This window comes from Numenius arquata, chromosome 6 (genome assembly GCF_964106895.1).
Source record: "Numenius arquata chromosome 6, bNumArq3.hap1.1, whole genome shotgun sequence".
Lineage (NCBI taxonomy): Eukaryota > Metazoa > Chordata > Aves > Charadriiformes > Scolopacidae > Numenius > Numenius arquata.
In genome coordinates, this window is record NC_133581.1 from 11,959,130 (window position 1) to 11,972,818 (window position 13,689).

Genomic DNA, 13,689 nt, shown 5'->3' on the forward strand with positions numbered 1-13,689 from the left:
AATATATTAGTGAATTATAGTCTGCCTCTGATCTACTGTAACATCCAGATCTCTGCAGTATGGCTTTCGAGCTAGTATTTCCCCCATTTCATTTCTGCCTTTGATTTTTCCTGCTTAAACACAGTATTTTACACTTCTCCTTTGAAGATGTTTCAAAACAGAATGCAATTTGCTGAGATTGTTCTGAATCAAGTATCTTTCACACAAAGGACATGCTATTCACCACCTTGATAATCCCCACAAATCAAAGTGGTCTCTCATTTCTATCAGCCAAGTAAAAAAATTAAAGTATTTAGTAACACTAAACCCAGCACAGACTCCTGTAAGATTCCCACTTGGTATACCCTTCCAGCTGACAAGAGCCACTGGTAATTACTCCTGGAATGTTTTCTTTATTCAAGTAGGGACCGTATGTCCCAGATTGCCTATTAGGATGTCAAGTGACACAGCCACAAAAGCCTCACTAAGGACAGGAAAACCCCACCAGAAGAGCCATTGTGCTGCCATAAAAGGAAATTACGTTTGCTCGATGTTATTTGTTCTTTACAGGTCTCCATTGGTTGTAAATCATTATCATGTCATCTATTTAGAAAAATATCATTTTGATAATTAACTCCATCATTTCTAGAGATTGAATTTAAGTCGACAAGTCTCTAATTTGCTAGCAGCCCCCTCTTACAAGATCATACCATTTCCTAGAGCAGCAGTCTTTCATTCAAAACATGCTGCTGCCAACTCAAAAGGAATTCAGCATTTAACAGAAACAACTTCATCCTAAAGAATTTCAGCAGCATATCAGATTGACAACAATCTTCCTGTACTGAACTACGTGAGTAATACACCCTAATACCACGGTGAAAATTAATATTTGGCTTATGTAACACAGGGAGAAACCTGGGATCCTGAACCCCAGTATGGAAAGCCACACACTAACAAGCCAGACATATGCAGAACTTGAGGAAAAACAATATAAATACAACACAGTCACAAAAAAAAAAAAAAAATCTTGTGATTAACTAATTCAAAACATAAGAATATACGGCTTTTCTGTAAGTCAGACACACACATTGTTACCTTTTTACCCAGGAATGTTTTAAAGCCATCTCAAATCACCATTATCATGGGTTTTCTTCAAATCACATGTATACTATGCTCTGTTTAGAGATGGACCTTCACCAAAACACTCAATCTGCATATTCATTATAGGCCAGATACACATTTGCAAGCAATTTGTGCCTTTTTAAACAGCCACCCCAAGGAGACCAGTCTGCAGATATCCCAGCAGATTCAAATTCAAAATCCAGATCATTTTAGACACAACTGTATTATTTGTTACATAACATTGCATTTTAGTTACATACCACCAGCATATCACTAAAAATCAGACAATCTCAGAATACAAACCCAAATCCACAGTTAGCAAAAAAATATCTTTTATTTAAGAAAGTCAAACCAAACACTTGGAAATAAACACATTCCAGGAGATTTGAATTCCAGATCCAGGTCAGTTTAGGCCCATCTCTTCAACTGCATTTATGCATCACTCATGGATTCACAGCACTGAAGTTAAGCGTACTGGAAGGGTTCAAGGGCCTGCTTACCATGTTGACCATGTTGTAGCAAGGGAACTAGATCCAGCAGTGTCACCAGTGTCACGTAAAGTCCTTGATAGTCCAAAGATGGGTAGTCTGATAACTGAGCATCACGACTTTGCTGGCCACGTTCAGATGGAGCATCTCGCAGGACGCTGTAAAGGAGGGAGCGAGTAACAGTAGGGTTGATGGAACTGACCTGTGGTCTTAGAGATGGGGTGAGTGGGAATGGCACAGGAAAAAGACACATGGTCATGGGCACTGTCAAATTGGAGGCATCTTGATTCTCCTTCTTCCCTGTGCGGGACAAAATGCTGTTGGGGGGACAAAGAAAAAAAAGAGACAACAAAGACACAAAGAACAGCACATTACATTGAAATGACACTATAAAACAAATAATAAAACACCAGATACATCCCACATAAGATGCAATTATAATACCGAAACCACTGTGTCTACAAATCTAGCAACCATTCACTTTCATGCTTCAAGATAAGAGAATCAAAAATTGACATCTAGGAAAATTTCATTGCATCTCATGTGTTATCTGGTTAATAAGGAGCAAAAATATAAAAGTGCATGTTTCAGTGCCCTACCTATGTTTCACAGTTCAGAAAATTTCTGAGAATTAAAAGTGTTTGCTAGGGGAAAATGGATGTGTCAAAATAGGCTGGTATTTTGCTCTGAGATTTTGAGATTTATTCCCCGCCCCCCCCCCCCCTACAATCTTTGGAACCAACTGACTGAAAACATGCAAAATATAGGTGTGGCACTTGCAGAAACATGTTTTAGCAAAGAATAAACATGTGTGTTTGTTAAGATAGTCTTAAAAATCACATGTTTATTGCATTAAAATAATGTCTGTATGTATTTTATGATACTGTTTCATGACCACTCACTCAGTATCATTTGAGATAATGAAGTTTAAACAGGCACATGGATTTAGAAATAATATAATATTTCTAAAATGTTAACTAAACTACATTTGGAAAAGTTAAAAATAATATATAGTAGATGGTCTTTAGCATATGTTTGTGAGCTAATGATAATGATTGTTTATGTGTGTTTATAATTTTGCCCATGTTTAGGGAGGAAACACTTTACTTTATGAATACAAACACTTCTTGGGTAAATAATTACCTTCAAAAATCTAAGGGCTATGCAAGCAAGACCAATTATGTAACTGCAGATCAGACAGTATGTTACCATACATTCCTGCTGTTACTTACGTTATTATTGAACAAAACTCATTATAAACTAAAGGAGAGATAATTTCAAAAATAAAAAGGATTTAGTGGGAATCAAAATAGAGGCTATACGTCAACCAGCTTGTTAAGTCGTTTTGAGAATGTTGTACATGGTTGTAAACATGTTAATCTAATTTATTAAAAAAATAAACCCCACTATTTTAAATAGAAATAAATTGTCACTTAAGCAGTGTTATATTTTAGTTATCAGGCAATTATAGGGTTAGTTCATAATCTTCATATGTGCCTATAAAATATAATACACCTTTTAAATATATTAAACCACACACAATGCTTTTTTTTTTTTAAAGCACGTTTTGCACCTTTCAGTGGTTGCGATTTCCAAAAGCAGCTGCTGTTGGTTTAACTCTGTTCCCAAAGTCAGTGTTAAAACGTATAAAAGACAAGCCCATGGCATTGAAATTTCCACTGACTAATGAAAAGCAGAGTTATGTCAAGAGGGAGCACTCCTGGAAACCTCTGTCCTCTTTTACAATATAGAAAACCCTATTGTATAATCACCTTAGAACAGATATGTCTTACCTCACAAGCCAATTCAAGAATTTACACAAATTTACACAAGTAAGAGAATTCTTACTTATAAGAGTAAGGTAAGAGTATAAGGTGCTTATAAGAGAAAGTGTCATTCATTTGCCATATATATAAAACACTTTTACAAGTACAGTTGTTGCCAAGTGGCTGCTACCACATCACATTTGCAGTCAGATGACAGACATGGTCCGTTTTAAGAAATTACATATTTTATCTTTTTTCCTTTTTTATTGTGCCTTACATATTTGGCAGATTATTTTGGTTTCTGTTACCCAATGTCCAGTAAAACGTGGTGACTGTCACGACAGTGTTTATGAAATCATATCAGAAAATCACCTAAGACCTAGTATGACTTTAAAAACAAATGGTAAGAGTGCTGATTCCTTTTAATTTGCTTGATGTTCATTTGCCATACTTTGCAGCTCATGTTTAGAGATAAGAAGGTACTAAATTATATCCCTTCCCTGTCTACCAACAGATGATACAAATTACCCATCCCTTTACTTGCCAACATATCACTTCAAGCACACTTATTTCCAGAAAGGATATTACTGTATTAATTAATCCTTGATTTGGAAAGTGTAAGGCAGTGATGGAGAGCTTACACTGTAGGCTTCCCTTCCTTTTAACATGAGCTATGGCCCATCTATGGATTAGAGGCCAAAGCACACCATCTTGTATCTTGATCAGGGCATCCTTCTGTTCACTTCAGGAACAGCAATGAGGCTGTATCTAAATTCCAGCTGCAACCACGCCAAATTTAGGAAACAAAAACCAACAAACTTCCAGACCCAGGCTTTTGCCCGACCCATGTTTTAATAGCAATAAACAGAAGTGTCAAAATTTAAAATCTAGGTAGTCCCCTAGGACCAAGATACAATGGTTGCTGTTTGCTCCTGTTTCTGCTCAAACCAAGTGCTCAGACCTGGTGTGCAGATCATAACTCCATACTGAACTTGCTCCGTGACAAGTGACAAAGCTACCAGGGCTTCTTTCAAGATTTGTTTGCTGCAAACCTATCCCAAAACTACTGCCTTCCAGGAAAGGTTTCCTAAAATGCCTACAAGAGAATTGCACCTCGCCAAGGCAGCAAAACAAGCTTGGCCATTAATCAGCTACTGGGAATTTATAACTATTCCTCATGTAAAACATTTCACTTAGAAATACATATGGAGAATTTTCTCCAAGAAAATGCAAGAGAATGAGCTGTTCTGCAAGATGTTTATTAAGTCTTAGATCATTCCTCAAATGAGGGAGAAAATACTGAAAATGAGCAGGGCATGAAACAAATTCATGCTGTAATGTAAAGAAATGCTTTTGCCCAAAGAGAAAATTAAGGAAGAACTAAATGAATCAATGTGCTATGCATTGTGTATGGTGATTTTATGTGATGCTTGTTCATAGAAATAAGGAATTTAATTTTTTTCAGCCATTACACATCAGTTCCCCCCACCCCTGAGCTTGTGATTTATTGAGGCTATGTACAGAGCAAAGGAGCAAATTAATCTCTTGTGCGATCCAACTACAGCTAGCAGAATGACACCAGGTATGAATGTAATCCGAAACAGTGGGCATGCCCCACTGAAAAGAACACAGTCAATGTGTCTATACCACGAAAAGGTAAAAAGTATAATAAACAGTAAAAGCTACACCTTAAGAAACAGTCATCGAATGGAATTTCTCTGACTAATCACTGTTCCTCCGTTACTCCTATGACTACATATGTTCATCAAGAAATGTTTGTCCTAAAATAATTCAGCTGCAAGGAGAGTACACATCAAACTGGGAAATATTTTTAAAAGTTATTTTAAAATAGTAGACAATCACAAGAAACCTATTCTGAAGACCAAACCCAAAATCTCCAATGGGTAAAAAATGGGCATTTTATGGTACTGTTTGATCGGTATTCTCTCAGCAGCCCAAATTCATAGCATACATTCTGTCTTAAGCTAGAAAGATTATTCTCCACCATGTACTTCTATTATGGATGCTAAACCTTGCACAATGGAGTCTCAGTGTAGGAGGCAGAAGGAAGACTCAGCATGCAGAATATTCAAAGAAATTTCTGAACAGGTTCTTCAGAAACGTTCTTAACCAGTCTGTTTAGTTCTAGGGTAAATCTTGCAAAGATCTGCACACAGTAGGTGGGAGTTTCCTTCTTTCCATCTGCCACACTAAATACAGGGTGTGTTTTGTTTTGCTTTTTTATCCAGCTTCTTTCTTAGTATTAGCAAGTGTATAAACTTATACTGGTTCAATCATAGCACTCAGGCTTTGACCAACAGTTCTAATTCCCCAGTTACAGGGATTTAGAACGTGGATTTGACCTTGCTGAGTATCAGAACTCAGCCCACTTAAATTTAGATCCAAGTCCTGGCTTCAGTTTCTGGTGCCCTTTTAGCTCTGATGCTGATCAGATCCCAAATCATGAAGGACAAAGCCATTTGTGTAGACCTGTGTGTCAGATACGAGTATCACTTCTGCCCCATGAGATTCAGCATTACCAACAGCAGGATTTTGGTTCAGTCCCATTCTGAACATGAAATAAAGAAATGGAGTTGCTCAACTGTGCAATCGCTGCCCTGATTTCTGATCTGCTCTCATAGTCGCTAAGTATAAAGTTTTTTCAGTAAGCCCAGAAACATCACTACTCTTGGAACGTGAAGAATTTGTCACACAGGACATATTAGCTGTACTGTTTAGAAAGATGAAGACAACAGGGTGGTATAAAGACACTTTCCTTAAGCACCAAATTCTAAATCCATCCGGTCCCAATGGACTTCTGCCCAAAAAGAAATGGATCTCATTACAGCACTTGGTAGTCACAGCTAAGAGAGGAAGTGTTAAGAATCAAGTCCAACTTTCTTGCTTTAACAGCTTAGAGGCCTGCAGCTTTCAAGCAGAGGCCATTTTGTCACACATACTTACATGTGCTTTAAGTGTGTTTATGTGTGTTGTGCAAGTAATCCATCAAAACAGCCTGATGTGGGAACAGAGACACATTTCAGTGTTTTTTTTAGTGACTGTTTAAACATTTTTTTTCCCACCACTGCAATTAATAAGGTATAATTTATTAATCTTAAAAGAACAGACCTACTGGTTGCCCTAAGTTTCATAAACACTCTAAATGATGGAGGAAACAAATTTCACAGTGGTCAAACAATTCTACTCTTGAAATTTTCAAAAGTAAACAGAGGTTTTTAAGTTTGCAGTGAACAGGTGTTCCACTGATAATAAGCATTTCTGTCTATGTATCTATCTTTCTTATAAAAAGGGTCAAGAATTTGATACATCCTATGTGCTTTAAATGAATATTAGAATGAACTAGTCATTCTTTCAAGTTTAAGTTCTTACTTCTCAACTTGTATATGTCATAGGGGTATGTGTACAAATATATGGGTTAATTGTATTTTGTTAATGTTTCCTCATCAAATAAGGCAAATAGCTGTACTTCCAAACTAGCTTCTGACAGCAGAGACCATCTTTCCAGGTATAAATCAGGAAGCTATGCATAGAAATGCAGCTTTAACTGCATTTTTCTGGATGCAAAATCTAGTGCCAGCCAAAACCTGAGCAGACAAAAAAAATTACCTCTTCACTGTCAAAAGCCACTTTAAAAACAGTTTGAAAATATGAATCCACCAGGTAGCACTGTAGAATGTATGTCATTTCTAATTAAGTCTCACAATTTTTCGTATCTTTTTAGCAAGACAAGAGGTAGCATTTCCTAAGCAAAATGAATTCTGTAACTATATGGCTTTTTGTACTCCATATTTTTACTAAGTACTGCTGTTACTGTTTACTAAGACCTGCTGTTGCCATCCAAATCCAGATCTGTATACAAACTTTGTGTCTATTCTATAAAGGGACTGAACCAGAACCCAATCCTGACAGCCAGCTGAATGATGGCACAGAAAGAACCTAGTTCTGCTCATCTGGCTCATTGCTCTAGGATCCTGAGGCACCAGGACTGCCAAGGAGGTCGTGAGTATACACATCTAAAGCTCTATAGGTCACAAACTCCTCTCTTCACAAGTTCAGCATGTTTGTGCATTCAGCTAAGTCTTAGGAGGGCCAAGCAAATGTGTAATCAACCAAGTTTATTTTAGAATCAGCCACTCAATAAGCAGCTCAACTGGGCAAATTGGGCAACAGCCACTGAAGAGATTCATTCGTAACATTCTTTTCTTAAATTATGCTCTGACTCCTTTTGGCTGAGCATTGACCCATTAAATCTTGCAACCAATACAAAGTCAATCAACACCCCCTACAATTCTTTAGCTCTTTTTTCTTCAAGAGCATTAGTTAAAACTTACCTCAATAACGTCTGAGAAAAGTATTTCAGAGTATTTGCAATGTCAGTTCCAGAGGGCACAGGGTAAATGTTGTGGAGAACCCGGTTGTGGTATTCCTGAAGGTAACGGATTTTGGAAGCAACTACATAAAAGACAAAAAACAAAGACAGAAACTTTCATTTAGGTTTCTTGCAGACTTTGACAGAATCATATCTGTTCCTACCATTTCTGATTGTTTGGGTTTTTTTTTAACAATTAAACTGTAAAAAAAACAGAAAAGTCTCTCCATTCCTTCTATTTGACTGAATAAATTGAACACTCCAGTGCAAAAGTGCCAAGGGGAAGGCACAGAAATGAATGGCTGCATCTGTTAGGCCAAATCAGTGCTAGGATATTTAAAAAAAAAAAAAAACACAATTAAAAAAAAAAACAACACAACAAAAAATCTGCACTTCTTCCATGTCTCCAAGGATCTCAAGATTCATTTATAATGAATGAGTCACTGGATCACAGGAGGTTCATGTGAGACAGATAAGTATTTCCAGAGCCAAAACAGAGATATAAGCTAAAGACAGAGAGTGAGCTTATGTGATTTACTTTAGGCCATACATTTACTTCATGCAATGAACTAAAGATATGAAAAGATCTGTACCGTTTATTTAAGTGCCTTACGAAGTCTGATCAAGCACGTGAGGATATTTCAAAGAGCAGAAGGAGCTCTACACCTTTACTGAAACCATTTTTTTGTTGTTTTAGAAATAACAGCGGTTTTACTTTTTAATAGAGATCCTTGTTCAGCATTGGAAAAAAGTGATTACTGACCATAGCTGCAATACCTTACATTGCCTGCATGGCACATGACAGTCTCACGCAGAGACACCTGAGCACACTCTCAACTCTTTTGCTCTGCTCAGGCTCATCAGCTCTGATGATAAGGAGAGAGAGCGCGCTGGCTGCGGCAGAGGGGCTGCATCAGCTCAACTGCGCTTCCAGCGAGACTGCTCAGCAGCTGTTCATAGCACCGCTCTGAACGGTGCTCACACAGCCTCAATGAAAGCAGCGCTGGCCGGGAACTCTTAATCATGTTTAAAGTGCACTGAGACTGTGTAATAGGCAGTTAAAAGGGGAGATGCTTCTGAACAACTTCAGCCCTTGAGCATATGGATTATGGCAGTCTTTCACTGCACCAAAATATACCTTGCTCCCCTCAGGGCTCCCTCAGTGTGGAAGATAAATCATGCTTCTTAAGCAAGCAATTAATCAATACTTTGTTTTATTCTCATCGTCAAATAGCATTTATTAAGGAATGAATACCATTAAGTCCTCCTTGAACAGAAAGGAACGAACTTCCTAAGAGACACCCCTATACCTCTCACTGCTGCTGTCTCTGAACATTTCATGAACATTCTGATTTTTTTCTGTATCATTGACAAGCTGAATGAGAAGAGGTGGCATTGTATCCATATTGCAGAAAAATGGACAGAAATGAAGGACAGGCACTAAGAACAAAGTGTCTGCAGCTGCTGTTGGAGGCCCAGCTCGAGATACTGAGAGCCATTTTGCCAGAACCAGCAGCAGTAGGTACCAGACAAGCAAAAGCACCTGTGAGTGCTCAGTCACATAACAAATGAGGTTTGACAATTTCAAGTCAGTTATCCATAAAATGAGGAACGCTCAAATAATCACCAAGCAAAAAACACATTTGTGTTAACTGTATGACACGAAACCCAGTCTTTCAGTGCTCAACTGCCCTCATCACAATCATCCCTTCTCCCGTTTCATGCTGTACGGACCAGACCCTCCCAATTTCCTACAGACAAAAGTCTCCCTCACGGTATCACCCTGCTTCATCACAGGGAGAAAGCCTTCGTGTGACTGAACAGGACAGGGGTCTATGGGAAAACAGCAAGTTAAAATGCAAGTAATAAACTAAGGATGCATAAGCAACTTTAATTGTATTTCCTCACTTTTAAGTATTTTACTTCACAAATTTATTTTAAGGTGACATTAATGGATAATTAAAATCAATCACTACTTCTCCCCTCCCCCTGAAATTCCCCCTCCCCTCCCTGATGAAATTAGAATTTTTGTCGCATGGAGTCAGATTGCCTCAGAATAGCTGGGAGCAAGATCAGAGCCCTTCAGGCCACCACACGGGCCTGCTGCCCATGAGCTGTGCTCTGCAGGAGGTTCTCCCTGTCTCGGCGAGATCAGCCACAACCAGCTTCCTACACACCCCCAAAACCACTGGGGTAGCAACATTTGGTCATGATGTGTTTCACTCCAGGTAACAGAAGTTTATTTTAGCGATCCCAAGACCTGTTTTCCCTTCCTCGTCCCACACTTCTTTCTTTCTGCCCACTATCTGTGTTTTAGTCCCAGATTTACAGGTCAATTTCCTAGATTATTTAAAGATAGAGACTTCTTTTTCTTTTTTTTCCCACTGCCATGAAGACGTCTATAAAAACTAAGAAAGGAAATTACATCATAAATGTATTTTGTGACACCACTTTCTCTTGCCAGGAGAGAAAAAAAAAAAAAAAAAAAAAAATGAAGCCAGGCATATTTGCAAAGAAACAGACCTCATTTCACAGTGGCCAACAAAGAACAAGTCACAGCAAGATGCATAGCTTATTGTGGCTGCCATGGTTCACTGACAGGTATCTGTAAGTGAATCGGATTAACAAAATGCCAAAGATGACATCTGAACTCAGGTCTAGAGGTCTTCAGAGAACTGTCTGCCACTGTACAGCTACTTACTTTCAATAAGGGGTATAGCGTATCTAGAATCGCTTTTTTATATAAAGAAGGAAATATTTTTATTTCTATTAATCAGTATTGTCGTGCAATTGTATCTGGCAAAATACCAAAACAGAAAATTTATTTATAAAGCCTAAATAATGACATTAGCTTTAGGCTAAAGGTTTTAACTTCACCTCTCAGTTCTGTTTCTGAGATCACTGATAATTTCAGCACAGCCTCCCAGAACACAAAGAACCTTCTGAGGGGAAGCCCCAGAGCAAAACTCTGCCATCTTTCAAGATACAGAAGTGTGTGAATGACCCAATTTTCTGACTTTCTGAGCATCCAGAGATACACTTCAAAAAGTGATGTCACTCTGTGGAAGTACTTAGCCATTGTCATAGGGTCATCATATAAAATAAACTATATTTTAAAAAAAAGTTGTTTCGCTAGGTACCTCTCTTGGCTCTCCACAGGCCTAACTAAACTCCCTAACCCCCTTGTAAGCATTGACTGATTCAAGAATGAAACTAGTAGAAGTCTTTAAAGACGGTCTTGGTTGCTCCACTGTCCTGGAGAAGAACAGAGTGGGTATCAGACACTGCCAGGACGTTACTTAAAGACCAGTCGCTGCTATTTAAGGTGAAAAAGAACTAATTGTATTTTAATATAACAGAACACCTCAGGCATACCGTGATGAGTCAAATGATGAAAGTCACTGTGAACACCTATGGTATGAGATTCAAGACACATGTCACAAAAAAAGGGAGGCTTCTCGAGATGGTTTCCCAGATTGCCACCATTTTACCTGTTGTTTGTACAACCTGCTAAAGAGCTGTGGGGTGGCCACAGATTCAGGTTTAGACCAGCGCCTTTTTGCTCTTCTGTCGTGATCAGTCTTTCCTCATCCGTAGTGTTCTGCTGCTGTTCTTGGTAAACTGAGATTCATTATGACTTGTGACTCCTTCCCAGGACATTCTGGTTCTTGCCTGTCAGTCAGTGAGGGTAGAAACAACAGCAGCGACATCTGGGGTTTGAAGGTTTGCCTGACAGTGATGCACACACATAATCCTTGTCTGAGTCCACCACCATTTGTCAAAAATTGCAGGTGAGGGAATCTTGAAGTTACGTAGAGATAAAAGACACTTGGTAATGCCATAAGAACTAGTCAAGGAAGCAGCCTTGGTAAACAAAATACATTCGGTAGGTTAAAAAGCACAGGATATGTCCAAACTGAATACTCTACCTGGAGCATCACGAAAGAGAACTTTAGGAGGCAGAAAGATCTGAAACCTGGACCCCAAATAAATCTTAAAATAGACAGCAATAGGGACATGGCAGACCAAGATGCAGTGTCTTGAACAGTACAAGGGGATGAAAAGAAAAAACAGCTAAGGAGAAAATATGAAAGAGAAGCTCAAACAGAGCAGACCAAAAGCATTAGGAATGGAGGAACACAGAACAGAGAAGGAAGAAAACGCCAAAGGCAGGGTTGGGACAAAAGGCAGCAGAAATTCTGCTACATGCCAGTGTGAAAAAAGCATAATTAATATATAAGTATCACAAGAAAGAAGAAACAACTACAGAACTCAGGCAGGGGGTGAGGAAGGCAGAAAGAACAGAGCAGTAGAGATCCAAACATTGCACACTTCAGGGCTGTTGCACCGTCAGAACATTGTGTCTCTATTTATGAGGCCAGAATTGCATCCCCACAGCAATAAATTAGCAACCACGTAATATTTTAGCAGCAACATCATCCGTGACTGTAAATAAGCAGTAAAACCTAAAGGAAAAAAAAAACCATGCAAGTATTCTTTTCCTTAGATCAGTTCAGCGCAGGCATATATAAATACAAGGATCCTTCCCAGTGACCTGGAGGAAGGAGACCGCAAGTCTCAGCGCCTGAAGTGTCCGATCACATCATGTCATCGCGACAAAAATCAGTCCAACCTACTGGTCACAGACTGCCTGGCTCACAACCACGACACTCTATCAGGAGAGAAAATAGCTCTGATAAGGGAGACAAGCTCGGCTACCCTGGTGTTTTTCTTTAAGCCTCCCACCAGGGTTCTTGCACCAGTTGTTACCAGCAGTAACAACAGTGGGGAACGCTGGCCTGGCCCAGCTGCTGATGTCCCAGCTGCCACGATGTCATCTGATTTCACCCCGATCGGATCTAGCCAACGTGGTGGTTAAGAGGTCCGTGGCTGCCAGGAGGCAGGCTAGGCCCTGGGCAGGGGGATGGATGTCCCCACCCGGTGGTCCTGCTGGGACACTCTGGGGACTGCGGCTGGCAGGTGTGTGGGCAGACAAGGCAAGACGGTAACACCAGGGCTACATTGACCCAAAAAGCAAAGAGCACAAGCAAGGACGACAGCACATCTCCCTTCTCCCTCTCTCTCACAGCATGAACACCTTCAAGATGGCAAGGCGTGGGTCACCTCTGGTCTCCCTCAGGTGGGTACGTCCTTTGGGACAGGGCACAGATAAGGCAGGCTGGCCCCTTCCCGGCCAAGCCGGCGCTCTCAATCTTCACTTTCCTCCCTCATTCCTTCCCCTCAGCCCTCCGGCTCTGCCCCTGCACAAACCCGCCGCCCCTACTCCCACGAGGGCCACCCCGGCAGCCGGGCTCCCCGTCCTGCTCCGAGGGCCGCCGCCGCCACCAGGCGCTCGGCGGCGCCAGAGACAGAAAGAGCCAGAATGAAGGCAGCACACACACACACACAGACACACACACACCCCGCCATCCCTATCGCCATCCCCATCCCCTTCCACCAGCTGCTACGCGGCCGGCACATAACGCGGGAGGAGGCCGGGCGGCGCTACCCCGCCGGGGCGACCGACAGCAAGGCAGGGCCATCGTCGGGAAGGTACCCCCCGCCCACCCCGCTCCCCCCAGCCGCCCGGCCCCGCCACTCACACTGCTCCGCCTTGGTGGACATGCTGCCGCCCCCCCGCTCTGCCCCTCAGCCGCCCAACACCGGCGGCCGCGGTGAAGGCAGCGGCGAGCGCTTCGCCTCGGTAGCGGTGCCGCTGCCGCAGGGCTGCGGGGCCGGCGAGCGACGGGCGGGGAAGGGCGGGAACCGGCTCTTAAAGGGAAAGCGCGTCTGGCGGGGGCGGCCTCGCAGGGGATGAGGCAGGGGAAGGTCCGCCTGAAGGGGGGCGGCCCTGGAGGGTCCTTCTCCCCGCGCCGCGAGATGCTGATGAGCCCCCCGTTTCAGCTTGAAAGGGGAATGTTTATTTCGCCGCTTCTCCTTCCCC

At 41.2% G+C, this 13,689-nt stretch overlaps 1 protein-coding gene across 2 annotated transcripts in view; it reads right to left on the reverse strand.

Annotated features, from left to right (window-relative positions):
* UNC79 (unc-79 homolog, NALCN channel complex subunit) overlaps nt 1–13,370 on the reverse strand; it is a 114,511-nt gene extending 101,141 nt beyond the window's left edge. For both annotated transcript variants that reach the window (XM_074148882.1, XM_074148881.1), the window contains exons 1-3: nt 13,349–13,370; nt 7,708–7,828; nt 1,602–1,906 (exon numbers count right to left, since the gene is read on the reverse strand). In XM_074148882.1, the coding sequence (XP_074004983.1) occupies nt 1,602–1,906; nt 7,708–7,828; nt 13,349–13,370 (448 nt within the window). The remainder of the gene's footprint in view (nt 1–1,601; nt 1,907–7,707; nt 7,829–13,348) is intronic.
* Nucleotides 13,371–13,689: the final 319 nt, after the last annotated feature.